The sequence below is a fragment of the Talpa europaea genome, assembly GCF_964194135.1.
Source record: "Talpa europaea genome assembly, chromosome: 13".
Taxonomy (NCBI): domain Eukaryota; kingdom Metazoa; phylum Chordata; class Mammalia; order Eulipotyphla; family Talpidae; genus Talpa; species Talpa europaea.
Genome location: NC_140080.1, coordinates 40684433 through 40712270, shown reverse-complemented (window position 1 = coordinate 40712270; position 27838 = coordinate 40684433). Strand labels below are relative to the sequence as shown.

At 35.7% G+C, this 27838-nt stretch overlaps 1 protein-coding gene across 1 annotated transcript; it reads right to left on the bottom strand.

Moving 5' to 3' along the window:
• Positions 1-14300: 14300 nt before the first annotated feature.
• SPINK6 (serine peptidase inhibitor Kazal type 6) lies at positions 14301-27538 on the bottom strand (the record flags this gene model as incomplete). The annotated part of the gene is made up of 4 exons (XM_084252242.1): positions 14301-14346; positions 16004-16119; positions 24240-24262; positions 27481-27538. The coding sequence occupies 4 exons, from the start codon at positions 27536-27538 to the stop codon at positions 14301-14303; spliced, it is 243 nt and encodes an 80-aa protein (XP_084108368.1).
• Positions 27539-27838: the final 300 nt, after the last annotated feature.

The following is a 27838-nucleotide window of genomic DNA, read 5'->3' as shown; positions in this document are numbered from 1 at the left end:
TGTACCCAGTGCTTGTATAAATAAATAAATCTTTAAAATGTATATACGTTTGAAAGCGACATTGAAATACAAAAGTTGTGGAAAAGATTAAGGAAGAAAATATGCTAACAGCTAATTAGCATAAGGACTTTGCAAATCACAAGGACATATTATAATAAACGGTTACCATATATTATAAGGACTAATGGTTACCATGTTTAGACATTAAGTTTAAAGTAAAACTTTTTGAAAATCCAATGGGTTAAATAAATGTGGACTATCTGAAAGAAAAAAGAATGTAATTGGCATATTGGTAGTGCATTTGATAATATTTTTAAATACTGAAGCATATCAATATAGAGGAAAGTATAGAAAGCAAAAACAGACACACATGCCCACCACTCATTTACTAGAGGGCTGTATTCCTTTAAATATTTTATTATGATTTTAAATAAGCAACTAAGCTTAAAAAATTCTGCAGAACTATTTGATTTGGGCCATTTCAAGGGTGTGAGATGAATATCTCATTGTGGTTTTGAAATGCATTTCCTTGGCACTAAGTGCTGATGAGCAGTTTTTCATGTGCCTATTTGCCATCTGCATGTCTTCTTTGGAAAGTGTCTATTTAGCTCTTCTGCCCATTTTTTAATTGGGTCACTTGTTTTCTTTTTCTTGAGTTGTATGAATTTTTTGCAGATCTTGGATATTAATCCCTGGTTGGGTGTATGATGTGCAAATATCTTTTCCCACTCGGTAGGGAATCTTTTGTTTTAATGATAGTTTCTTTTGTTATGCAGAAGCGTTTTTGTCTGGCGTAGCCCCATTTGTTTATTTTTCTTTGGTTTCCCTTGCTGCTAGTGTCAAGTCCCTAAAGACATCCTGAAGCCATGTCTTGGAGAGTTTTACCTTTGTTTGCTGCTACATATTTTATGGTTCACATCTTATATCCAGCAACTGTTGGCAGGGTGTGGAGTAAAAAGAACCCTTGCACACTGTTGGTGGGAATGCAGACTGGTCCAGGCTGGTGGAAAATAGTATGGACATTTCTCAAAATCTTAAAAGTAGATCTATTATATGATCCAGCAATTCCACTCTTAGGTATCTATGTAAAGAATAGAAAACACTAATTTAAAGGAATATATGCCCATGTTCATACGTGTGTTGCAGCACTAATAGACAAGTAATGGAAAACACCTAAATACTGAACTGATGAGTAGATAAAGATGTTGTACATATACAGAATAGAGTACTGCTTAGAGTACTCTATTAAGAAAGAATACTTTTAAAAATACTCTTTCAAGAAAAGAAGATGAAATCTTTCCACTTAGAACAACATGGATGGAACTGGTGGAAGAATTATGCTAAATAAAATATGTCAGAAAAAGACAAAAAACAGATGATTTCAGTCATATATAGACCATGAATAAAACAAAGGGTCAGACAAAACTGGACCAAAACAAATCCTAGAAATCTGACTATAGAATTGACACTATCAGAGGGGGAGAGAGGGAGTGGGCAGCAGAGGGCCCCAGAGGGCCCATGGATCATGGTGGAGGATTATGGGTGCTTTGGTGGCAGCAGCATGGTGTGGTAACACACTGAAGTGTGAGCTTATTCCCCTACATCATATTTGTTATAAATCAACATTGCCTCAATATAAAATAATATACTTTTTAAAATGAAATAAAATACTTAAGGAAACATGATACATAAAATGTTAGACATTGTTAGTCAACATAATAGTGTTAGAGAAGAACCAGGTCAGAGGATGGATACTACCAGAGTTCAATACTTACATATGGTTACAGTAATTATGTGAGAATGATATTGGCAGAACAGATAAACAGGTCAGTGGAACAGAATGGAGAGTTTAGCAATCACACACACAAGTACATTAAACTGACCTTTGACAAAGGAGAAAAAGCAGCTCAGTGAAGCAAGTATAGCATTTTCAATATATGGTACTGGACTAAGTGGACATCCACGGGGAAAAAATGAATCCAGACACAGACCTTTACAGTCATCATAAATTAAATCAAATGGATCATAGAGCCAAATGTAAACTTCAAAACTATAAAAACTCTTAGGAGATAATGTAGGAAAAATGTAGATAACCTTGGTTTGGTGCTGACCTTTTAGATACAACACCACAGAGTGATTTATAAAAGAGCAAATTGGTCAGTTAGACTTCATTAAAATTTTAAAACTTTTGCTGTTAAAAAAAACTGTCATAGAATGCATAGGTAAGCCACTAACTAGCAGAAAATATTTGCCAGACATGTATGACACAGGACCATTATCAAAAATGTACCCCAAAACCTTAAAATTCAACAATAAAAAAATGAACAACTAAATTAAAAATTTGGCAAAATCGGAATTTTTACCACACTGAGGAAGACATATTATCAACAAATAGCATCTGAAAAGATTATTCTTAGGTACTTGTGAATTAAACAACAATGAGCTACCTCTGATTCCCTGTTCAAATAGGTAACCTCCAAAGCACCGACAATACCAAATGCTGGCAATGGTGCAGACCAGTCACCAAAAGACATGGAGGACATTTAAATGACTACCTTTAAATGAATGAAGTTAATCTGATAAGGCTATATACTATAAGTTTCCAACTAACTGACATTTTGAAAAAGGTAAAACTCTAGAGACAATAAAAAGATAAAAGGGAAAAGAATAGTTTGGGTGTCAGGGATTTTTTGGGGGTGAGATTGTTCTGTGTGATAATATAATGGTGGATATGGTTGATAATCTTGTTAAAACCCCAGAGAATGTACAATGTGAGGAGCGAATCCCATGTTGACTCATCCTGTGTAACAAATGTACCCCACTGGTAGGGAATGTTGATGGTGGGGGAGGGGAGGCTATATATAAGAACCCTCTGGATTTCCTGCTCCATTTTGCTTTGAACTTAAAGGTGCTCTAAATATTAAAAAAGAAGCAAACCAGGGAGAGGGGAAGAGCAAAGAGGAAAGGAAGCTCAGTAATCTATGGTGGTGGAATCTGGGTGAGTAGATGGTGGGTACACTATGGTGCTAATACCTAATAGGGGTACCTCAATATTACCTCAGTTAAACAAATTAATTATAAAAAATTAAAATAAAAAGAAACATACCAGAAATAAACAAACAAAAAGAAACAAAAAACAGACATTCTAGTTCATTCCCAGTAAGATTAGTAAGTACATTCCATGCTGTTTCCCAAGAACTAGAAGATTATTTTCCTTCAAAATTATTATTATGTCATCACACTTTATAGTATGCACAGAAGCTTTATACACATTATTTATTCATTTTTCCTAAAAATCTATGAAGTCTAATTCTTGTACATTTGTTACTACTGAGTTATAATTTAACCCACAATTGCTAATAGTATCCAAACCAAAGATATCTAACTCCAAATGCACTTTCCTCTTAGGTTTCAACATACCTGGAGAAAAATAGACTGACTGCTGGTAATAGAACAATAAAGAGCACAGATAGTGATGTTTAACAGGAATGGGGTGATGGTGAGGACAGAGATTGCCAAGACGCCCCACTGAGAGATGACATTTGAATTGGAGCAGCAAAGAAGTAGATTCATGGAACAAAGTGAGTATTCCCTTTGGTCAGCTTTTATTTCTTTGCAACCCAGTTTCTGCTCAGTGTGTTTCCACAGTAGCAGGTTTCTCCTGTAGGAAGCAGGATACAAAGTTTCCCTGCAAACCTGGAAGGTAAACATCTTATTTGCAAGTCCAAGCAAGTTTCTTCCCAGGTTCCAGCCTCTGGAGAACAAAAGACTCAGTGTCCTCAGAAAGGTGGAAATAAATCCTACGTGGTGATGTGTTCATGAGATTCTGCTGGTTTCACTTACATAAAAGTATACGAAGGTTTTCAGTAAGTCTCAGAAATTATGGTATAATTAGTTATGACGCCTGTAGGAAGGGCTCGATGCCTCTTTAAATGCTCAGTAAGAAAGTATTTAATGATGTCTGCTTCCATCTATAAAACTGTTTTTAAAGCAGAGCAAATCTAACAAGATTATTACAACAAACTGACTAAGATTTTACTGAGTGAGCAGTTTCCTGTGTCATGAGAACTTGAGGACAACATTTATTACATACGACTCTTCATATGAAAAATAAAATAATTTGGGTAACCACGTAACCACTGTTGTTCTGAACTGAATTACCCCTCTCCCACCATTGCCTTTCTCAGTGATGATCTTAAGTACTTTTTAGTGACAAGTAAGAGCTAATTTCCTCTGCTTCTCACAGTTTTTCTGCATCCATCTGTGGGCCCTCACACCATTCCTAAATGGCAGCCCATCCATGACTTACCAATTTCCCTTTCACATCTTATTCCTTTAGAGTTTTAGATAAAAGTTTCACCTCAGTTGCATTATTGTATTTTTTCATAATTTGTGAAATTGTGTTTTCCCAAATTAAGTGTGCACGTGTGTATGCACACATACGCAGTCTATCAAGATCTCTGAGCATTTTCTAATCATTCTTTTTATCCAAACATGCTTTGTCCCTAGTGGTAAAGGCTGACTTGCTAAGGTGGAGCTCCGTGGGCTTTTTCTGTCTGTCCTTTCGTTGCTCTATAGCTTCTGTTTAGACAGGATATTTAGTCTTCAGGTTATCACAGTTCTCATCATTTCCAATTTTTTACAATCATTGATATATAGTATTACAGACTCTATAGATAGTTGATTTTTAAAACTCCATTATGTTTTCAGCTATCTACATATCAATCTTCAGCAAAGCCTGATATAAATTTGATTATAACGTTAATTAGATTAATTAATCCTATGTGAAATTATTAGCACCAAATATATGTCATACATGACATAAAACTGACAAGACTTCTACTCTCATGGTACCGTTTCCTTTCCTTAAAAAAAAAAAGATTAAAAAGAAAGAGAAAAAAAGGCAAATATTTGCTCTGCGGTAAAAATGAAATCAAATTTTAACATAATATAAAATGTGTTACTAACCAATTACTCATATAAAATTGCAATAATACAATGTCTATGTTGGTATATAAACATAGAAAATAATTAAAATCAATTGATCGATTAGTTAAAATCAGCTAAACTTTACAAATTTAGGAATTATACAAATAAGAACACTCTAAACCCAAAACTAGCAGATGGGAGGAAATAATAATGAGTAAAGCGGATAAATTAAAATAATAGCAAAACAACAGAGGAAATCAGCAAAACCAAAACTTGGTTTTTTGAAAATAGCAACAAAAATGGTCAAGAGTTAGCTAGAAAGTTGCTATGGGGACAAAAAGAGCTCAAATTAGTAAAATCAGAAATGGAAATGGAAAGATAACTACTGATTTTACAGAAATAAAAAGGATTATAATAGACCACTGTGAACAATACTTACCAGTTTTCCAAACACCGTCTATTAAAGAAACACATTTTTTTCCATTGTGTATTCTTTGCACGTTTGTGAAATGAGTTGATTGTTTATGTGTGAGTCTTATTTCTGGGTTCTCTATTCCATAAATAAGGTGTCTATTTTTATGCCCGGATCATACTATTTTGATTTCTACAACTTTGTAGTATCATTTGAATTCAGATTATGTGATATCTGTATCTTTATTCTTTCTCAGGGTTATGTTGGCTATTCAGGTTCTTCTGTGGTTCCACATGAATTTTAAGACTTTTATTTCTATTTCTGTGATAAATGCCCATGGAATTTTGATAGAATTTACACTGAATTTATAGATTACAGAGTGTGGACTTCTTAACATTGCTTTTTCCAGTCTTTGAACATGGGGTGTCTTTCCATGAATTTGTGTCTTCAATTCCTTTCATCTGTGTTTTAACATGAGACCATGATCATTCTATAAAAAATAGAGGGAATCATTCATGAAGTGACCATAGCAATTATAAAACTGTATGCACCCAACATTGGAGTATCTACCTATAAAGCAAATATTATGTCAACACAATATGCCAAAACTTATAGAATTGTATGTTATGATGTTTGTTCTTTCAGTATACTTTTTATCAAATGTTAAGAGTAACTCTAGTGAGCTAACCTGAGTCATTCAAGGATACCCAGTTTTTATTAGATTAGATCTAAATCTTTTCAAACTAACACAGGAGAAATCTGTCCTGCTTGTTTTCCCTTAACTGAAATTGTTTACTGAAATGAACCAAAATTCTAAAAGGAAACAGGTGCCAACACTGGGGACAGGGTAGAGGAGTGGGGGTGGAAGCAAGTCAGAGAAAGGCAAAGAACAGTTCATTGCGTGTCTAATTCAGAGCCAGTAGTCTTTTCGAATGAGGGATGTCAGCTAAAGCCATTGCCCTTCTTAAAATTAACATAAGAGTTCACATATTAGAAATTATTGCAGATACAACACACCCTCTTTACATACTTGTTTAAGCTTTTGTTGTATTATGAATACTTCTATTTCTGATGTCTCCAAATATGTATGACTAGTTACTCCAACTCTTCATGCAAGTCACTCATGTGATTACAATTCTGTAATAGGTGGCTAGGAACGAGGAATTGGTGCAACCGTAGTGTGGAATCACATTCTACAATTCACTGGCTGAAAGGTTGCAAATAAATCATTTCTATCTCTGTACCTCGGCTTCTCTTTTCTAAGATGGGTCTACAACTTCACAGTGGTTGCTAAATTTAAATGTGATCATGTGCGTGTGTTTATCACAATGAACATGCGAAATATTCAGTAAATTGGTTAAACTTAGTAGTGGTGAACTATTTCAATATTTATATTTGTAGGAGCCTGGAGAGGGAAAGAGAGAGAGAGAGAGAGAGAGAGAGAGAGAGAGAGAGAGAGAGAAATGAATTGTGTATTCCATTTCAAGAAACCTTCACTTGGGCACAGGCAAGCCTCCAGATAAGCCCTTTCACTCAAGTTTAGTCTCTGACACACCACCCAATTTTTCACTATTAATTTAGCTTCAAAAAACAGTAAAAGGGGGGCCTCCCTGGTGGCGCAGTGGTTGAGCGCTGGAATGCGAAGCTGCCCGCAGCCTCTGCAGCGCCAGTTCGATACCAGGCGAGGGTCCCACATGGCGCGCAAACCTCTCCTGCCGCCCATTGCTCCCCTCAGCAGTGTGCTTCGGTCCTTTTGCCTGTTCTGCTCCCTGCTCTGGCTTGAATTCTCTCACCGTCCTGTGCTTCTGACTGTACCCAGTGCTTGTATAATTAAATAAATAAATCTTAAAAAAAAAAAAAAAAAACAGTAAAAGGGAACAGCTGGGAAAGATGTGATTTGGCAACCATGGCATGAAATAGAAATACCTGAGGATAGTTCATGGTTACAAGTTCAGCCTGATCTAGTTTTGACAATGTTCCCATTCTCGTCTAAAGTGTAATGATAGATAGGGGTGTTCAGATTAAATAAATTGCTTTGTATGCTTTGAAGTGAAGAGTACAAACTATACTTAAAATTGTGTGTTCTGTCCTAGATGTTACAGTAATGAGGAACATAATTGTAGCATCTACTCCTTTTGGCAGAGTTTGGCATTTTAAATCATTTTTTTTTCTATTCCCAATTTCTTTTTATTTTTATTTTTTTAAATAATAAATTTTATTTTTATATTCCCCATACAATTGCAGCCCCCCCCATTCTGACCCCAATCCCTCCCCGCCTGACCCTGCCCCCCTAAAAGTGTCTCTGGTTCATAGTTTTTGTTGATGTTGATTTTCACTTTCTTATAGTTATTCATTTTCCTGGTCCCTTATTTAAGTTTTCTAGATTCCTGCTATGAGTGAGACCATCCGGTATTTTTCTTTTTCTTTCTGGCTTATTTCGCTGAGCATGATCCCTTCCAGCGCCATCCATGTTGCTGCAAATTGCATGTGTTTATCTTTTTTGAATGCTGAGTAATATTCCATGGTATATATGTACCACATCTTCTTGATCCAGTCATCGATTTTTGGGCATTTGGGCTGTTTCCAAAGCTTAGCTATTGTAAACAGTGCTGCTATAAACATAGGGGTGCAGGTGCTCTTTGGAATTGATGTTTCTGTGTCCTTTGGGTAAATACCTAGGAGTGGAATTGCTGGATCATATGGAAGCTCTATGTTTAGTAGGTCCAGAAATCTCCACACAGCTCTCCATAGTGGTTGGACCAGTTTGCATTCCCACCAACAGTGCAGAAGAGTTCCTTTTTCTCCACACCCTCGCCAACATTTGTTGTTGCTAGTTTTTTAAATATGTGCCATTCTCACCAGTGTAAGATGGTATCTCATGGTAGTTTTGATTTGCATTTCCCTGATGACAAGTGATGTTGAACATTTTTTCATATGCCTGTTGGCCATTTGCATTTCCTCTTCAGAGAAGTTTCTTTTTAGCTCTTCTGCCCATTTTTTGACTGGATTATTTTCTTTGTTGTTGTTGAGTCTCATCAGCTCTTTGCAGATTTTGGTGATCAGTCCTTTATCATTAGTGTTGTGTGCAAAAATGTTCTCCCAGTTGGTGGGGTTTCTCTTTGTTTTTGTTATTGTCTCTTTTGCTGTGCAGAAGCTCTTTAATTTGATGTAGTCCCAGCTGTTTATCTTTGCCTTCACTATCACTGCTTTGAGTGCTGTGTCTGTAAAGATGTCTTTGATGTGCAAATCACGTAGTGTTTCGCCTATATTTCCTTCTATATATGTTATGGTTTCAGGTCTTATGTCTAGTTCTTTAATCCATTTTGAGTTGATTTTTGTGTATGGTGTGAGGTAGTGGTCAAGCTTCATTCTTTTGCATGTAGCGACCCAGTTTTCCCAGCACCATTTATTGAACGAACTTTCTTTGCTCCAATGCATAGTCTTTGCTCCTTTGTCAAAGATTAGTTGACCATAAATCTGTGGGTTTATTTCTGGATTTTCTATTCGATTCCATAGGTCTGTATGTCTGTTCTTGTTCCAATACCATGCAGTTTTGATGATTATGGCTTTGTAGTATAGTTTGAAGTCTGGGAGTGTGATGCCTCCATTCCCTTCTCTTTTTTTCAGTAGAGCTTTGGCTATTCAGGGTTTTTTGTGATTCCATATGAATTTCATCAATAATTGTTCTATTTCTTTGAAGAATGACATTGAAATTTTGATTGGAATAGCATTGAATCTGTATATTGCTTTTGGAAGGATGGCCATTTTAATAATGTTTATTCTTCCAATCCATGAGCAGGGGATGTCTTTCCATTTCTTTGTGTCTTCTTCTATTTCTTTTAACAGTGTTTTATAGTTTTCTTTGTATAGGTCCTTTACCTCTTTTGTTAGATTTATTCCCAAATATTTGATTTTTTTTTGTTTCAATAAAAAAGGGATGGTTTTTTTGATTTCTTCTTCTTCAGATTTATTGTTTGTGTACAGGAAGGCTACTGACTTTTGCGTGTTGATTTTGTATCCTGCCACTTTACTGAACTGATTGATGAGTTGAATTAGTTTTTCTGTGGAGTTTTTGGGGTTCTCTATGTATATTATCATATCATCTGCAAATAGTGATAGCTTGACTTCTTCTTTTCCTATTTGGATTCCTTGGATGTCTTTCTCTTGTCTTATTGCTCTGGCTAGGACTTCCAGTATTATATTGAAAAGCAGTGGTGAGAGTGGACATCCTTGTCTTGTTCCAGATCTTAATGGAATTGCTTTCAGCTTTTCACCATTGAGAATGATACTGGCTGTTGGCTTGTCATAGATGGCCTTTATGATGTTGAGGTATGTTCCTTGTATCCCAAGAATTTCAAGGGCTTTTATCATGAATGGGTGTTGCACTTTGTCGAAAGCTTTCTCAGCATCTATTGATATTATCATATGGCTTAGCCTAAATGTATGGGATGCAGCAAAAGCAGTAATAAGAGGAAAATATATAGCAATAGAAGCTCACATCAAGAAACAAGAAAGAACTCAAAGAAACAACCTAATCTCGAAGCTCAAAGATCTAGAAAAAGAACAACAAAAAAACCCCAAAACCAGTAGAAGAAAAGAAATAATAAAAACCAAAGCAGAAATAAATGAAATTGAAACTAAAAAAACAATCCAAAAGATCAATGAAACCAAGAGCTGGTTCTTTGAAAAATCAATAAAATAGACAAACCCCTAGCCAGGCTCACAAAGGAAAAAAGGGAGAAAGCACAAATAAACAGGATCATCAATGAAAGAGGAGAAATCACAACGGACACAGCAGAAATCAAAAGAATAATCAGTAACTACTATGAACAGTTATATGGAAACAAGTTTAACAATTTAGAGGAGATGGACAAATTCCTACAACTCTACAATCACCCAAAGCTAGATAAAGAAGAAATAGAACACCTAAACAGACCAATTACAAGCAGCGAAATTGAAATGGTAATCAAAAACCTCCCCCAAAACAAAAGCCCAGGACCTGATGGATTTACAAATGAATTCTACCAAACATTCAGAGACGAAATAGTGCCTATCCTTCACAAACTCTTCCAAAAAATTGAAAAGGAAGGGACAATACCAAACACGTTCTATGAAGCCAAGATTACACTAATACCAAAACCGAACAAGGACAACACAAAAAAGGAAAACTACAGGCCAATCTCCCTAATGAACACTGATGCAAAAATCCTCAATAAAATTTTAGCTATCAGAATCCAACAATGTATCCATAAGATAATTCACCACGACCAAGTAGGATTCATTCCAGGGACACAAGGATGGTTTAACATCCGAAAATCAATCAACGTCATCCAACACATCAACAAAAAGAAATATAAAAACCATTTTAAATCATTAATGAAAACTTTCAAAAAACTTTCAAGCATACGGAAATGTTAAAATAATTTTATAGTGGAATTCTGTAAACTCTAATCCATACCATTAATATTTTACCCTACTTGTTTTGTTACATACCTATCCATATATCTCTCCATTAAACTATCTTTAATGTGGTGCAAAGTAAATTGCAGATATCAGTATTTTACACTCTAAAACTGACACTGTTCACCTCACTGCTATGACTATACCATATGTTTACATTCTTTTCTTTTGACCTGAAATCTACAAGCTATGATATGCATAAATCTTCAGTGTAGATTCACTGAGGTTGACAAATGTATACAGCTCAAATTGCTGTATTTTGAGCTTGACTCCCATATTTTGACTGCTTATATTTTATGTGTCTAGCCTCTTCTTAAAAAAAAATACCAGATTTCTGGTCCCTTATGATTTATTTTGTATGCACTTCCTGTTCATTTCCAAAGAATTGTTCAGAACTAGATGGTATTCTGAGAATTTGCTCATGTATGGCACCTGAAATAAATGATAGATTTAAAATGTAGATGAAGGGTTTATATTCAGGCAAGGGGGAGAGAGTAATGCTGAAGGTGAAACAAGAGACTTCACAGTCAAGATAGAACAGGACAAAATGGTAAAAAGACACTTTTTGTATCCACAGTGACAGGAAACTGACCTGGCTGGAGGGTCACAGTTCCAGTAAGAGAGAGGATGAAGGGGTCAGGTCAGGAGGCAGAACTTTCAAAGATGCACTGTGAGTCAGTATCAAACACCACATGACATATTACATGTTTACTTTGGAAATAACTAAATTATTTCTAGAAACTGAAGGAAAGAAAATGGTTCAATTTTGCTAATGAGCAGAAAATTTAGTATAAAGATAAAAAGACACAAGGATCCAGCAATTCCACTTCCTAGGTATTTACCCAAAGGACACAGAAACATCAATTCCAAACAACACCTGCACCCCTATGTTTATAGCAGCACTGTTTACAATAGCTAAGCTTTGGAAACAGCCCAAATGCCCAAAAATAGATGACTGGATCAAGAAGATGTGGTACATATATACCATGGAATATTACTCAGCATTCAAAAAAGATAAACACATGCAATTTGCAGCAACATGGATGGCGCTGGAAGGGATCATGCTCAGCGAAATAAGCCAGAAAGAAAAAGAAAAATACCGGATGGTCTCACTCATAGCAGGAATCTAGAAAACTTAAATAAGGGACCAGGAAAATGAATAACTATAAGAAAGTGAAAATCAAAATCAACAAAAAACTATGAACCAGAGACACTTTTTGGGGGTTGGGGGGGCGGGAGGGGAGGGATTGGGGTCAGAATGGGGGGGTTGCAATTGTATGGGGAATATAAAAATAAAATTTATTATTTAAAAAATAAATAAATAAATAAATAAATAAAGTTGTGAAAAAAAAAGACACAAGGAAAAACAAACGACTTGATTTAAATTTTCAAAAATAGCAGATGAACAAAAGATAGATGCTTATAATACTATGTCAATACAGAGAAAAAGAACAAAGTATCCTGATCAATGAAAATCATACATTGCTGAAACTGATGAAGAGTATGTTAATAGAATCAACTGAGATTTGAACGTGTTACTTATTGGAGACTAAGTCCTTGCCTGCATCATTTTCTTCATCTTCACAATAAAATTAGGAGATAGACACTGGTATCCCCATTTCAAAGAGGAGTAAATCATGACACAGAGAAATTGTGATCTCCCCAGAATCACATAGCTTATGTCAGAGCTGTGATTCACATTCTACTTTATATGACTTCAAGACCCACCCTGTTATTTTTATAATTATATATTACATGGCCTTTTTTTAAATGTGGCCATTTTTCTCCAACAAGAAGAGTACTCTTTAAACATGGAAGAGCAGAAATCCCATACTGGAAAAAGTATATATTTTCTGCCACTTAACCTAACCTATCTCTTTGCTCTTTACCTAAATACCAGCTGCATCCCACAGTTTGGTCCGATGTCTTCAATTACATATGCAAAGGGTAATACCTCTGTGCAAAAAAATAGTATCTCTGTGTAAAGCAAGTACAGGATTTTAATTTTTATAGCTAACAAGATACTTTATGCATCAAAATCTTAAACAAAGAAAGCTTTCCTGACTGTATCCCAATGATTAACACACATGCTCACCCCTCTTCAGTCATCATTGTTTCCTTGCTGATCCTTGAACCAATCAAGCATGTTCTATAAAACTGTTTTCCAGTTTCTCCTTTTGTGCTGCTTTACCAACCCCCTCATCTCCAACTCTTCCCAGTAAGAACTCTCCTAGCCACAATTGGCTATGGCAATTGGCTACCACCTCTCCTCAAGAATTACTGTACCATTTATTTGTTCATTATTTTATTATTTTTGTCTATTTCTCCTGCTGGAATATTCCTGCTGGAATGATTGGGATTTAGGACCCTTTTCAACCCCACCCATAACTGTATCCTAAGCACCTCCAACAAAGTCTGCCACAGAGTAGACACCCAGTAAATGTTTGTTGATGGTCACTCTAGTAAATGCATCTAGAGATGTCTCAGAAAATGTTTGTTGATGCATCAAGAGATGCCTTCTATGTGAGTTTCCTCGGGAGATGTTATTTGTAAAAACATCCTTTACTACAAGAAGATACTCAGGAGAGACTTCCCAAGTCTTCCATAAGATATTCATATATCCAACTTGTCTTCATAGGCATGAGCCAGCTATCTGAAATCTGAACTGGTCACCGAAAGAACTGTGTGTTAGCTTTGACTGTCCTACTAACTGAAGCTTTCTCTTGGGCAGTAAATAATTGAACTTTCTCTGGGCCTTAGGATTCTTCATAGTTCATCCAGTTATCTCATCCATGAATATGATCAATTGGCATTCTATAAAAGTATAAGCTTTTAAAGACTTTGCATCTATTTGCTCTCTCTTTAATATTTACTACTTATTAAAATGTACTGACTTGTTTTCTCTCCCTATGCCCTATGTTGGAAAACCAACAAATGTATATCTTTACATTGTATATGATCCACATTCATCATTCCCTAGAGATGAGAAAACTATAGTCAGAGAGGATAAGTGTTTTGTTTTTATATAAAATACTTTCTCTGAAATTGGGAGGAACTGACACTATGTAATCTAAGACTGAATTGATACTGCACCATAATTGCAACCATACTATCTGATCCTGTTGCTCAAAAGTCTTCATTGTCCACATGGAAATTTCAAGAATAAGAAGGAGAAAGGGATTTTCCCGTGATCCCACACTGACTGCATGGTTGAGTTAGATCAGAAAAACAGCTGTTTGTTAATCAAAGTTGATACCAGGTCAGTCACTAAATATTGTGTTTGTATGCCTTCTTTATCTCCACATAAAAGCACAACTGATATTTCTGTAGAATTTACTTTATTGTCAAGCGAATCAAAGGAATTATGTACTGAACTCCCCAACACCCAGGCAGAGATGTGTCTTCATAAATTTAAGGAATCCACTTGAGAAGAATGAAAGCAGAGGTGATAAAAGAGGATGAGTGAGCCAGCAAGTCAGTACAAAACACTGGCTGGAATTCAGCATTTTCCATGATGTTTTAGGTTGATCTTTCCACCACTTTTCCTACATAAGAGAAAGACAAATGTATGTTCAGTGCAATACCACAGAGCTTGGAAAAAGGCTGAACTATGTCATAGTCCCTGTCACTATTTGATTTTACAGGTATCCATACCTATGATTTGATAAAGGTTAATTCAATGTACTGAAGGATAACATCTGGCCAAATTGCAGAAATCATGAATCTTAAAGTAATGCATCCGATCCGTCAAAATGCATCCGCTATTTCAGTTTCAATGGTTTCATTCTCTAAGATTAAGTGTATATACATGTGGAAAGGTAAAAGTATCAGAGAAATAATGGCAAGGAAAATATAATGTCACAGTTTTGTTATGGTAGAAGATAGAACTATTCAATTAAATACCTAGATATATTGTATTTTGTAGCAGACCACACATGCAGGCCTTCTCATTACGATATGTCCATTAAATCAATTTTCATCTTACTCTACTGCTTTCCTGGGAAAAGGTTAGTATTGATTATCAGTTCTGTTATCTGTAATATAGGCATGTATATTGTATTTTGAGTGAATATTTATTAATTTCACTCCATATGATGTCCCTATTATTACTGACAAAGATTTGTGTAATCCTTGTACTTAGGAATTTTACAGCAATGTTGAAAGAATTAAGCAATTAACAGAAGATACAATAAAACTCTAGTACAGGAAAACAGACAGTGGAAAGGAAGAAAAGTAACTTTTATCTGGGTTAAACAAGAGTTATAGTTTCCCTGCCTGTAGAACTATCAGTCTAAATTATTAATTGATTGATTTTTATTTATTTTTTATTTTTTATTTAAATATTTTATTTTATATAATTCTTACATCTTTTTTCATCTTTGCACAATGTATGCATTTTCATTTTTGGTTATATTCCCCATACAATTTTTAAAATGTTTTAAATTATAAACTATGTCTGATCAAGAAGTTCAGGAAACTTCTTGAAGCATCAGGAAGCTACTGATTAAGTGGGTTAAATCTACATTGACTGTTCTGTCCTTATGTATGTGAGAATTCATTAAATATTAGTCCTTGAAAGAAGCTTTCTAATTTACTATCTACCTGTAAAGTTTGAATAATCTGAATATAAAGGATAATGCTTTCCTCTGTTCTGTGTTTAGAAGCCCTGTTCGTTAGACTAAAAGAGAGGAATAAATGAAATTTGGTTCCCTAACAGCATATAATTCAGTATAAAATAAAATGTGTGAAAATAATTTGGATGAAATAATATTTTAATTGATAAATTTTTCCATGAGTTTTTTAGTTGTGATTTGATGAGTTTTCAAACTTCACTGCATCTCTAAAAATTTCCCTCATCTCCAAAGTTAATACTAATTGATGAACATTATTAAAATATTGATTTGAAATAAATTTTAAAATAAGAAAATGAATTTTAAAATTTTAAGATACATAATTTTTAAAGACATCTCCCTAAGATGAGTCAAATTTAATAAGAAAATAAAGTAAGATTAGTTTTTCAAGTAATTTATTATATAAATTACTTTTGAGCTATTTGATTTTAATCCATTTGCCTAAAGTTTACTTCTTTAGTCTTTGTGTGTGGGTATGAGTAGAACTTCCTAGAATATCTGAAAGAAAGTGTCAGTCTTATTTTATAGGCTTGTGTTTGCAAGGGACAGCTTTGGTGAGTATGATACTTACACCATTGCCTTACAGAAGGCGCATTTATTGCCGTATGTCTGGCCATCAGAGCCACAGTGGGGGTCAGATTCCCGAGTGCAGTAGATCTTTGGGTCCCGGAACTCACCACAGTTGACCTATCAAAAAAAGTGTATTGACATTGACATCAGTTTATTGTTAAAGGACTGTCTCGCAGAACGGTTTTAGAGAGCAGACTTAAAATTATATATGTATATATATATTATATGTAATATAATATACCCATACATATACTCATACATATGTATATGCATATATATGTATATGGATATGGATGGTGTGCATATATATGTATACATATATATGTATATATGTATATGTCTAACCATACACATATATGTAATGCTTCCTGAAATAAAAAATAGCTCTCCTTTGCTTAACTAGAATAATGTAAACATAATTAAAACTTTTTCTTTGAGACACAGGAATCCTATTTCTGTGATGATTATATCCAGGGTAGGTTAATGATATCAAGACAATGCTTACTTCTTACAAATATCCAGAAAGGAAGTGTTATGGCTGTGACATTTTTGCTCCAGCACAAAATTGGTCATGTTGGTTTTAAACTATATTAACACATACCTTTCTGATTCCTTTAATAAATATATGACTTATCCTTATAAGGAATGCCCAGATATTATCTGATGTCATGGTAATTTTCCCATGATTACTACTGCCTCAGTTTACTAGCTCTTGAAAACAAAATCCTAATATCTTTCTATTAACTTACTCCGCTCAAAGACTTTTGGTAGAATTTGAACTTCTGTGCCTAATGTAATGGCTTAATAATGACTGCCAGTCTCTGGTTTAGAAGGAGTCTAAGGTCACATCCAGCCTTGGTGAGAAACACATGCTGTGCCAGTTTGGAAATTATCATCATAGGCTTTATAGAAGGCATGGTAGCACCTAAGTCTCTAACCTAGCTCTTCAGTTATAGTGGTCTCTCAAAAGTAGTCTGGAGTTCTAACATGCTTTTCCAATTTAATGTAAGGAAGTCAAGTATACTTGAGCCATTTTATTCCAGAGAGCAGGTGATATACAATAGGTAGAACTGAATTCCCTCAAATATAAGATGTGTGAAATGAAGTCACATTTAATCATGAACGGAGGAGCAATATTTGACCGCATCTATGTTTATTGAAATAATACTGTCTGACGTTTATCAATTGTTTCATAACACTCAAAAAAAGCTCATCTGAATTAACTCGTCTGAGTCTTGTAATAACACTGAGATATATATTGAGCAATAGTATACTGACCAGTGTGCAGATGTGAATACTGACCCTTGGGCAAATTAAGTAGTTTATTAACATTGCACAACCAGGAAGCATTGAGGCCAGAGAGCAAACATAACCTTCTCATTACTGATCCAGAATTTCCAATGATCTCCTCTAGTTGCTCTGAAACATGTCCTCATTTTATCCAGAGAAATCAAGGTCACCTGTCATTACGTGTCCTTGAGCACATTTACAATCAGGACACGTAGGTGTTCTCCAACCATCGCAAACTGACAAAGTTCTGAAGTTTGCATGGGAACATGGTCAGCAAGAACCATGCCATTGAGTTTTAAAATATTATCCGATATGTTAGAGTTAAGGCACCTGAGGCTATAAAATGCACTTTTACTTGAAATTTGGCACCCATATTGAATGAAGTTGGACAGTATGGTAATTACCAGTGATATTCTTAAGAGTTTGGTTGGATTGAAGATGCCTAGACTTAAGGCTACTCGCTCACTTTTCCTTACTGCTCTTAAAGATAACTCAATCCTCACTTACTATTTAAAGGATAGTAATCTTTCCTTTAGGTGTCCAAGTAGAAAAATAGTTAGAAACTCTTTCAGGGATTATAAACCATAGGACATTCTTTTCTTATAAGCTACACTCAGTACTGTCATTATTGTTCAATTTGCAATTGTGTTTGAGTCAAGAAAGATCAATAAACCTCAGAATCATCAGCTGACATCTCCATTTATTCCACAAACAGCCAATGAGTGGGGAAGCCAAAATGGAATACATTTTGCTGGATGCTGGTGATAAAGAGAGAAATCAGGTATAAACCCGATTTCAATAAGCTCACCATCTCATCTGCATCAGGGAAGCAGGAAAGAACACAGATAATTTCAACACAAGGTGTGATAAAAGCCCAGCTGGAAAAGCACAGATGGTGTGAAAGCTAAGGAAAGGGCATTTCAGCCAGAGACACGGATGTCCATAGTCAGGTCAGAGAAGAAGAAAAAAAGAAAGTCTCTTACGTGCAAGAGACGTCTCCTTAAGCCACCTTTCCAGGGCAACCAGCCCTTTGATCTTGTGATATGGCCTCTTTTCTCCTTTAGGAAACAGATATGGAAGTGGCGCTTGGGGAAGGCTTTCAATTTGAGAATTTCTAGATCCCACCTCCCTCCCCAAAACCCACATTTCCTTTTCATTGACCCCTGAGAATGAGACTAGGAAGAATAAAGGATTTCAATAAATGAAATCAAATCAATTAAAGGGCACATGAACAAACTTCAACAGACACATTTCATAAGTTTCAACTGTGGTGTTTTGGATGATCTCTAAAGTAGGTTGAAGATTCATGTTACAGAATTTGTTCTGACATTTGCCATTAATTAATTAATTAATGCCATTGATTAATTAATTAATGCCATTAATTAATTGCATTATTTGGACAAAGCACTCCATGCTTCATTTTTCTTAACTAAAAAATTTGTAAAAAGCAGTTGTTAGGTGTTATTCCCAGGGCTGTTATAAGGACCAAATATAGTTACATAAGAGTTATAGAAAGTCCATGTGGAATGTAGTTGAGTAAGAAGTGCAGAAAATTAGCATTGTAGCATAGCCTGCCCTAGTGCAGCTCTTCTCACATTCTGAAAGGCTCATCCAAAATGCCAAGTGCCATTGGAATAGATTGTTTCAAAGGCCACGATTCAGCAGTGACTTTATTCAGCGAAGTCACTTCAATGACACTCTTAAGTCCTCAGTTTTGTTTTGTTTTGTTTTTAAGATTTATTTATTTATACAAGAACAGGGGTATAGGCCAGATTTGCAAGAGAATGAGAGGATTCACTAGAGATAGAGTGGGGAACAGAACAGGCAGACTGACGAAATACACCACTGAGGGGAGCAGCGGGCACAACAGGAGTGGTCTGCTGGGCCATGTGGGACCCCCCGCACTGCAGAGGCTGAGGACAGCTTCACAGCGCTGTGCTCAACCGCCTGTGCCACCAGGGGAGGCCCAAAGTCCTCAGTTCTTTAATGGACTTGGAGAGGTAATATCCATCACCTTCATCTTCCTTGCTTAATCTAGAGGCCCTTCTTCATTCAAAACATGATATTTTAGCACAGTGAGTGGGGACAGAAAAGGACACTCTCTGAGAGCTCCAGAGTTTGTGGGGGATTAGGGATACCTTTGCCTGTCAGCCAGACATACCTTCCGCGAGGCAAAAAGCGAGGCAGGGGCTTATCAGAGCTGGGACTAGAAAGAAACCACAACCTTCCACCAAACCCACGACCAGCCATTAGCCTTTTCTTTGCCAACGTTTTCTATACTCTTTATATATATATATATATATTTTTATTTTGGACTCCTAATAATTAGAATCTAAACAATTAAATTCTCAGTAAAAGCTAAAGAAGGACTAGATCAAGGCGGTTAGAATTAGCTTTTCTCCTTTAAAGTTTACTGTCCGAGGCATTTAGGACACCTCAAAAGAGAAATGAAATCCCTCACATCTATTTGAAAGCCCCTAACGCTCTGTAATGTTTAAGGACTGTCCTGTAGATGGAGTGAGACTGACCTGGGTTTAAATTTTTCTTCTCCCACTTTTTAGCTGTACTATCTTGCACAAACACTTCAGTGCTCTGAGTTCAAATTTTTTTGTCTTTAAGGGGGCCTGGCAATACCTGTCTTCAAGGATTGTGGTAATGATAAATCCTAGGAAAACCCTGTGAAGTGTAATCTGGAAGGTTGCTGTTATAAGCACTAACAATGTAAATGGTATCATTTGCATTTTAAATTGTATCACTTACATTGCAACTTCTAGAACTTTCAGAACCTATTATTTCTTACCCTAATTTTAGTGAGTTTTTAAAACTTTTTTAGATTGGTATTGGATTTAACAAGCACCTCCATTTATTTCCTTAGCCCAGCTTGCAGGCATTTGGGTGCAAAAGCTTAGTGTCAGCCTGACCCCTTGTGGCTCTTCAAAGAACTGAACCTTCTGAAATCTGGGATACAGTGGCAATTTTAATACCTAGGTCAGTCATCTTGTTAATGGTGACTACAGCATTTAACTTGGCTGGAAAATGAGCTTGAATGATCATTAAATCAATTAAAGAGTCAGGATTATCCTTATTTTAGTCTAGCATTTTAGTTCCAAAAATAAAAGCCAAGAAAATTTATAATCTCCACATTCTCTCTTACTCTTTCTCTCTCTCTCCCTCTCCCTCTCTTTTTCTTTCTCCTCTTTCCTTCACTAGGAAAACTACTTATTTGTTTGATTGTTTGAATCTGATCCTTTTTTGTCATTAATACTTTTCTTGACACTTCTTTGACTTGACTTCTTCAGCCCTTATTTGCACACCCTTTCCATTCTACAAAATATGCTCTAAAATTTGATGTCTTTCAGGATACACTGATTGGCTACTTATAAAACTTTTATGATTTTTTTAAAGATAAATGCTACTTTTGATCAATCCAGTCTTTCTTAAATTCTTTTCTGACTTCTATCAGATGTATTCAACTATTTCTTCCTTTTATTATCTTTCCTGTTTTCTCCTGATTATTCATTATAGTGATTTTCAAGATACACTTGATTTTCTCTAAGAACATATATTTCCCCAGATGATCATAGACTGTTTTTCTTGGGTCTTCATGGCCATCTTAAATGATAATTTCTAATTGTCAAAAATGCACAGGACACCTTTGGTCAACATTTTGATTCCTAACACTCGTTTTTGTACAAAATATAATTCTTTATCATTCCTTCCAAACTAGTTTTACATTTCAATTTTTCCTTTTTCATAAGAGAACAATTGTTCAGATTCCTCTGCCTACCTAAAATATTGTCCTTTCTTTCCCCTTGCAAGTGTTACCCTTCATATACTTTTTATCTCAAGTCCTCTTCATCAATTCAAATTTACTAGCTACACCCATATACCCACTCTCAACATTTCTTGCCTAAGCAAGCACAATAAACTCTGCTCTCTGCTGCTATTTCCTCCAAGTTTCAAAATTCCTCCTATATGTGGAGACAAGTTATTTCATTTCAAACCACTATTTTCATCATGATATTTCTTTGCTTAAGAAGTGACAAGAGTCGCCAGTATTGTATATTTGCTTAGAAAGTTATTCTGCACAAAGCACTATAACATTCAGTGCACAACGATGTGCAGAACCATGGAGCTATGGAGGTTCACTGAACATGGTGTCAGGCTTTACTATGTTGTCTGTACAGCTTTACTATCACTGGTACGCTGAGTCAGGTAGGTCTTCTTCCTGAATTCTCAGTCTTCCTATCTGTGATTAAGCCATACATGTTGATTAACACCACCAAACTGTAGCTATTTTGTCAGTATATTAATTAAAAGCTGAATTCAACCTAGTTAGGAAAAATAAAGATTCCAACCTCAATTATTATCATGTGTTGTTTTACTAACATTACTAAAATGTACCTGTCTTTATCTTATAGTACAAACACAAACTTTTATGTCCCAAACAATATTGCAACAGAAATCCTCTCATTGTTTCTGAGATGTTTGCTATGTTAATTCTAATCTGGAACATTCATTTGACTAACTCTCTAAGGATACGGTTCGCAAATACATAGACTGGTAGGAATTTTTTTTAAAAATGAAGAAACTATAGTAAGTGATTCTAAAAGCAAGATTTATTCATTTCAAATGACTCTTTTTATTCTTGCATTATGTCTTTCAAGCATTTTGGTATTCTATTACAATTTCTTTAATGAAAGTTGGCAATAGTAAATAGTAATTTTATTTTTTAAATTGTTATTACTATGTTAGTTAATCTTCCTTCTTGGCAAATTAAAGAGTCATCAGCCTATTAGTCATTTTCATTTACAGGAAAAAAATTTACAGGACCATGAATTCCAAAAGTCCGGGGATAGGTTTTTAGTTTAACTTGAATAATCTTTTTTAAAGAATGTGAAATTTTTACAAATCTATAATTTAGGCTGCTAACTATAATCCCCCGTAAGATGCTTCTTCATAGGGAAACTTCTTGGCATGAAAAAAAAGACTTGACTGTTGGGAAAAATCTTTCTTATTCCTTGATGGATAAGACTTGAGGGGGCATGCCCTTAAAGTTTTCTTCTGCCTGGAATTGGCTCTGCGACTCTCCTTCCAGCCATGCAGAAGAGAAATGGTAATCAAATGCCACTGGAAAATGGCACCTTTCTGCCCTTTGTATTTACGAGATTAAAAAAAAAAAAAAGACAGCAGTCTTGGCAAGATAAGCTTGGTTCCTATGGATTCTGATACCTAAGACCATGACCATAAGGTACTTTAGAGATCATTGACTCCAAAAGTGCATCTTAGAAACATAGAAACAAAGGCAGTATAAGCAGGAAAGAGACATTCCTGAAATCACATAACCAGTAAGTATCCAAATTAGTATTCATCTATAGCCTTTCTAATATGTTTGAGCACTCATACCAAAGTTAGTGTTTTCCAGCATTGGAAACTGGATACTTCTTAGAACACAGACTCAAACCCTTACCCCCCTAGACACACCCTCTCCCCATGCCCACCCCCCCCTTTTCCCAATGTGATTATTATTCAGTAAGTCCAGTACGGTGTCTGGGGTCTCTACATATTTAGTGAGCATCCCTGGTGATCCTAAAGCAAACAGTAACTCTCAGATCCATATAAAGGAATGGACTCAGTAGCTAGTATATTTTAAATGAACTTTAGAATACACTAAAATTCCAGGAAACATCAAAAATCTAGAAAATTAAGGTCCAAAGAAGAGAAGCAACTTGCATGTTAATGAGAAAACTGGGATTAAATTCCATATCTTTTAGACCTAGATAATGCTCTTATCATATTACCAACTAATGAAATATGTGGTCTATGGCCTAAATCCATTCCTTGCTTTTTTTTTTTTTTTTGCTATTTGATATAAACTGTGCTATCATCTGTTTTTAAACATAAGAGTGAATGTTAAGATGTACAATTATATATACAAATATAAACATACATGTGTGCACACACTAGACACATAAACTAGCCATGCACACATGCACACAGTGGAAGTTAATTGTAAGATGTTGTCTATTGTAAGATGCGTCCCAATTTCTGTTGTATGTTTTATGTATTGTATTCAGCAGATACACTAGGATGGGGAGATATTTTTCATGTTCTTTGCCAACTCCAATCAGTTGGCAGTAGTTTCTGGAAACTTTTAATGTCAAGGGTTCTTGACCACACCAAGACTAAGTACTAGTGCCAAGGTCAAATAAAGACGTTCAATATCAAGTCAAGTAAAAATGTTCAGTCAGGACATGGAAGCAGGAATGGCAAAACAAATACTACCCACGCGTGCTGTCTTTTGATGGCTAAAACAAGAAAAGGGGGAAAATGTTGGTGGATTGGTTTGGGGAAAAAGAAACAGTCTAACAGTGAAAATAACTTGTGGCCATTTCAGTTTTTATTCCTGATTGTATTAGTTTTGAGTGACACAGTTTGCATAGGCTCGCTATGAAATATTAAGCAAGTTTTATCTACTCTTGCTTGTCTTACTTCTAAAAAAGAAATAACAGCTTCTGTCCTAACTCCCTTAGAATTGTTCATTACCAATCAATAACTAATCCTTTTATAATCTGCCAATGCTCCCACACAATTTCTGTAATCTAAATCTAAGTCTACGAGAGGAGTAACATTATTGCTTTTCTGTAGCTATGGAAATTGCAACTCCGAAAACCTGTTTATTTGCCCAGGTTCACATTGTGAAATGTGCGATAGAGCTGGAGAGCTAGTGCAGATTCATCCTGTTTTTGTTTCTGTTCATTCTGCGTGAACAAAATCCAAGAGCATGCTCAGAGAGATATTGTAGTGGAAAACAAGTTTCTTCCACTGAGACCTGATATTATGTTCATGGTTATCGGTCTTTTACCCATGGACAAACCTCTCTTTGACCAGGGAACACCAGCCAAGCACCACCCAGGTCTGAAGAGTAGATAGACATATGCACTAACCTGTCCTTCTTGACCGAAGGCACCTGCAAAAAAGCACAACATTCAAACACTGTAATTTCTGAAGGTGCAAAATGTGAGATTTGCAAAGGTAAGAAATGCCCAAATCTGGAATGATACTTGCTCTTGGTTCTTGGCCATCTCAACAAGTCACAGCATAGTTGTTTTATTTTTCCTACCCGCTTTTAGGGAGCAGTAGAAACTTGGAAAGTGATGTGAGGAGATGGACCTTGATGGGCTGCTATTTCTTGGGGTTTGGGTGGGGTGACAGAAAATAGCTTGGAGAATCTGGAAACTAATGTTACTGTCTCGGCTCAGTCACTCAGGAACTGTGGGAATAACTGATCGTCTCTGGTCTCACTTTGCAAAAGTTGGGCTGGAAAATTTCCTCCAACTTTGACATTCCAAGGTTCAGGACATGCAGTCACTCCTCGAAGTCTTTTTTCCATGCAGTCAGGAAAGAGATTAATTTAGTTCTTTGTTCTTTGAGCCCAAAATTGCTCTTCTACCCTCCTTTGTCAGTGTTAAATATTGGCTCAGATACAGAGTGCTAAGGACAAACTCGTTCTCTCTCTTTTTTTTTAAATTATATATTTTTTACATCATTTTTCATTTTTGCACAATGTATGCATTTTCATCTTGGTTATATTCCCCGTACAATTCTCACCCCCCTTGTTTTGACCCTAATCCCTCCTCTCCTCCCCACCCCCATAGTGTGTCTCTGGTTTATAGTTGCTTGTTGATTTTGATTTTTACTTTATTATAATGTCTTTTTCCTGGTCCCTTATTTAGGTTTTCTAAATTCCTGCTATGAGTGAGACCATCCGGTATTTCTGCGACTCATTTCTCCCGCTACATCTCTGCAAATTCTGAAAGAAAAACAATCCATCAATATAGTCTTCTCTCTGACTCTCTCTGTCTGTTTTACCCCCTCTGTCTCTCCTTCCCTCCTTCCATCTCTTTATGACTCTGTGTGATTTGAGGTTGTAGCTAATTATCTCAGTGATTTGAAATACAGAAATAATAATGAATTGTTTGTTCAATCCTGGTATGAGCTGCAGATTCTTTCACTCTAACCATTTCTGTGGAACTCATAATGACCGTAACACCTCTCACATATAATCCCCAGGTCATATTAATGCCAGAAAGAATTCGGAATAAGAGCAATCATTTTCTATGCTGGCTGGCACTCATTGGTTGACAATCATGGAAAGACAGCTGTAAAAACCTCCAGTGCCTTCTCTCCCTATGGAAATGAGAGAACAAGGCTTTTAAATTCGAAAGGAAGTGAATGGTCATCAATTGTAGTAATTACCAACTTATTGCAGTAGTGCTGGTTATAAAAAATCTAGAGATTCTTAGGACAATCACTTGAAAATTTCATTACAATGGACTCAACAGGGTCTGGGAATCTATATTAATGTAACCATTTCAAGTGATTTTAATGACCAGCACAAGTCTATGATTCCATTCTTCTACTATACAAATCTCTGAACAGAAGAACAAAGGTCTGGCACAAGGTCTCCTGTAGGAAATGTTGAGATGGTGGGATTAATATCCACCATGCCTGAGCCTAATCTAGTAGTCTTATTATTCAGTGTTAGCAGTGGCAGTATTAATAAACATTTGTTGAACCCTCACTATGTCCCATCCATTATGTTAAGCAATTTCCATCCATTTTTCATTTAACTACCCACATAGAGCCAGTTCTGTCATATCCCCATTTTATAAAAGAGATAAATGAAACTCAGGAAGGTCTCACAGTTACCTAGTGGGAATAGCAGAACTGAAATTCATTTCTCTTGGTCTCAAAATTAAAGCTTTTAAGCACTCTGTCAATGCAAGCCCATGTTTTGGTAAGTTAAGTATCTTAGTCAACCAGATCCAATTAAGAGATTAGTTCATCTTTGTAAAGAGAAATAGTAAGAGGATATAAATTCACTTCTCAGACTATTTTTGCAGGTAAATGTTAATAACATCCAATTTATATGGCATCTCAGCAATGAACAGAACCACCTGTTCAAGTTATTTAGCTTTCATAGTCAGACTTAATCCATAACATCACAGGACTCTTTTACCTGTTTTACCATATTTCTAAATGTAGTTGTTTACATAAATATAAAAATTGAACCAGTTTCCAAAGAACAATGACTTCTCCATCTACTCAGTCTCACTGAAAAATTGTTTTTACTTGTTAGGCATTAATAATAGAATCTCTGATAGTAGCAACATTCAACACTTTTTGTCACAGGAAATGATATATCAGACATGGAAGAACCCAGGACACAGCCGCATTGCTAGAATTCTACAAATGAGAAAACATCTGACAATTGAACTATTTCTCTCATTGACACAGGCTGTTAGTGGAATAGATAGGCCCAGGTCTTAGGTACAGAGAATCTAGCTTGTACTTTGTTTACTACAAAACCATAGAGAATAATGAGAGAGGAAGGAAGGTGGGAGAGAGGAAGGAAGGAAGAAAGGAAGGAAAAGAAAGAGATACCATGGTCCAGTCCATCCACACAGTTCTGTGATAATACATGTAATAAGTGTTGTCCTTTGGACAACCTGAATGGATGGACTATCTGACTATCACTCATTAAGGTGGCTGGAGATACTACCCTGCTTGAAGAATTGTCGGGTTCACCAGCGGCATATGTGTCTCTACACTCTAAGTTCAATAACTTCTGAAGGATTCTCTGAGTTTCCTCTTACCCCCTTGTTACAATGTCAGTTAATTAAGTCCAAATTGTTGTAAGAATAGTGAGTACCAGAAAGTTTTCCTTTGTTTCAGACAGTCAACTTAATGTTTAAAAAAACGAACCATGCTCCAGATTAGTTCTATGGCTCAAGCATCATCTATGACATGCAGAACACCTGGATTGAAGTTCCAAATTCCACATAACAAAGTGCCAGTCCTTTGGCAATTGTCATAGCTTCTTTTTGTCACAGGTTTTTCTTCCTTTTTACTTTTAGAATATGGATAGAACCACCTTGTTGAGTACTGAGATAATTCATAAAAAGTCATGAGTAGATGCCTCGATGAACTTGAGCATTTGCTCAACCAATGAAAATGTTCTCTGTCATTATTACTATCAGTTTCATCATCACTATCATTATGATCCTCTCTCAGAAATGGTCTTTTATAGCGAAATTATTGGAATTTTGAAAAATGGTGACAAGTATACTTGTCAGTTCCAGTTCCGTATAAATATTGGATTTTTTGGTAAGAAAAATAACTCACCTGAGAAAAAGCAGAAAAGAGCCAGAGAGAGCAGCAGAAAGACACCTGATATTTTCATAGTGCCAGTTAGCTCTCTCAGATCAAGGCTGCTTTGTCCAGCTATGGTTCTCTGTCCGGACACCTCCCAGAGCTCTAAAACATACTCAGACGTATATATAGACGTGATTGAGGGAGTTGGAATCTCCACCTTCTTTATAAAATCACCATCTAAGACCATATGAAGTCCTGTACACTTTAGGTATTTATTAGGACTTGTCACCAACTTGAAGTGCTTCACGTTTCCCATCAACCTTAAAAATTAGGACAATTATGTGAGTCGCACCTTAGATCTTATTAGTAGACTGCTCATTTCCCACCA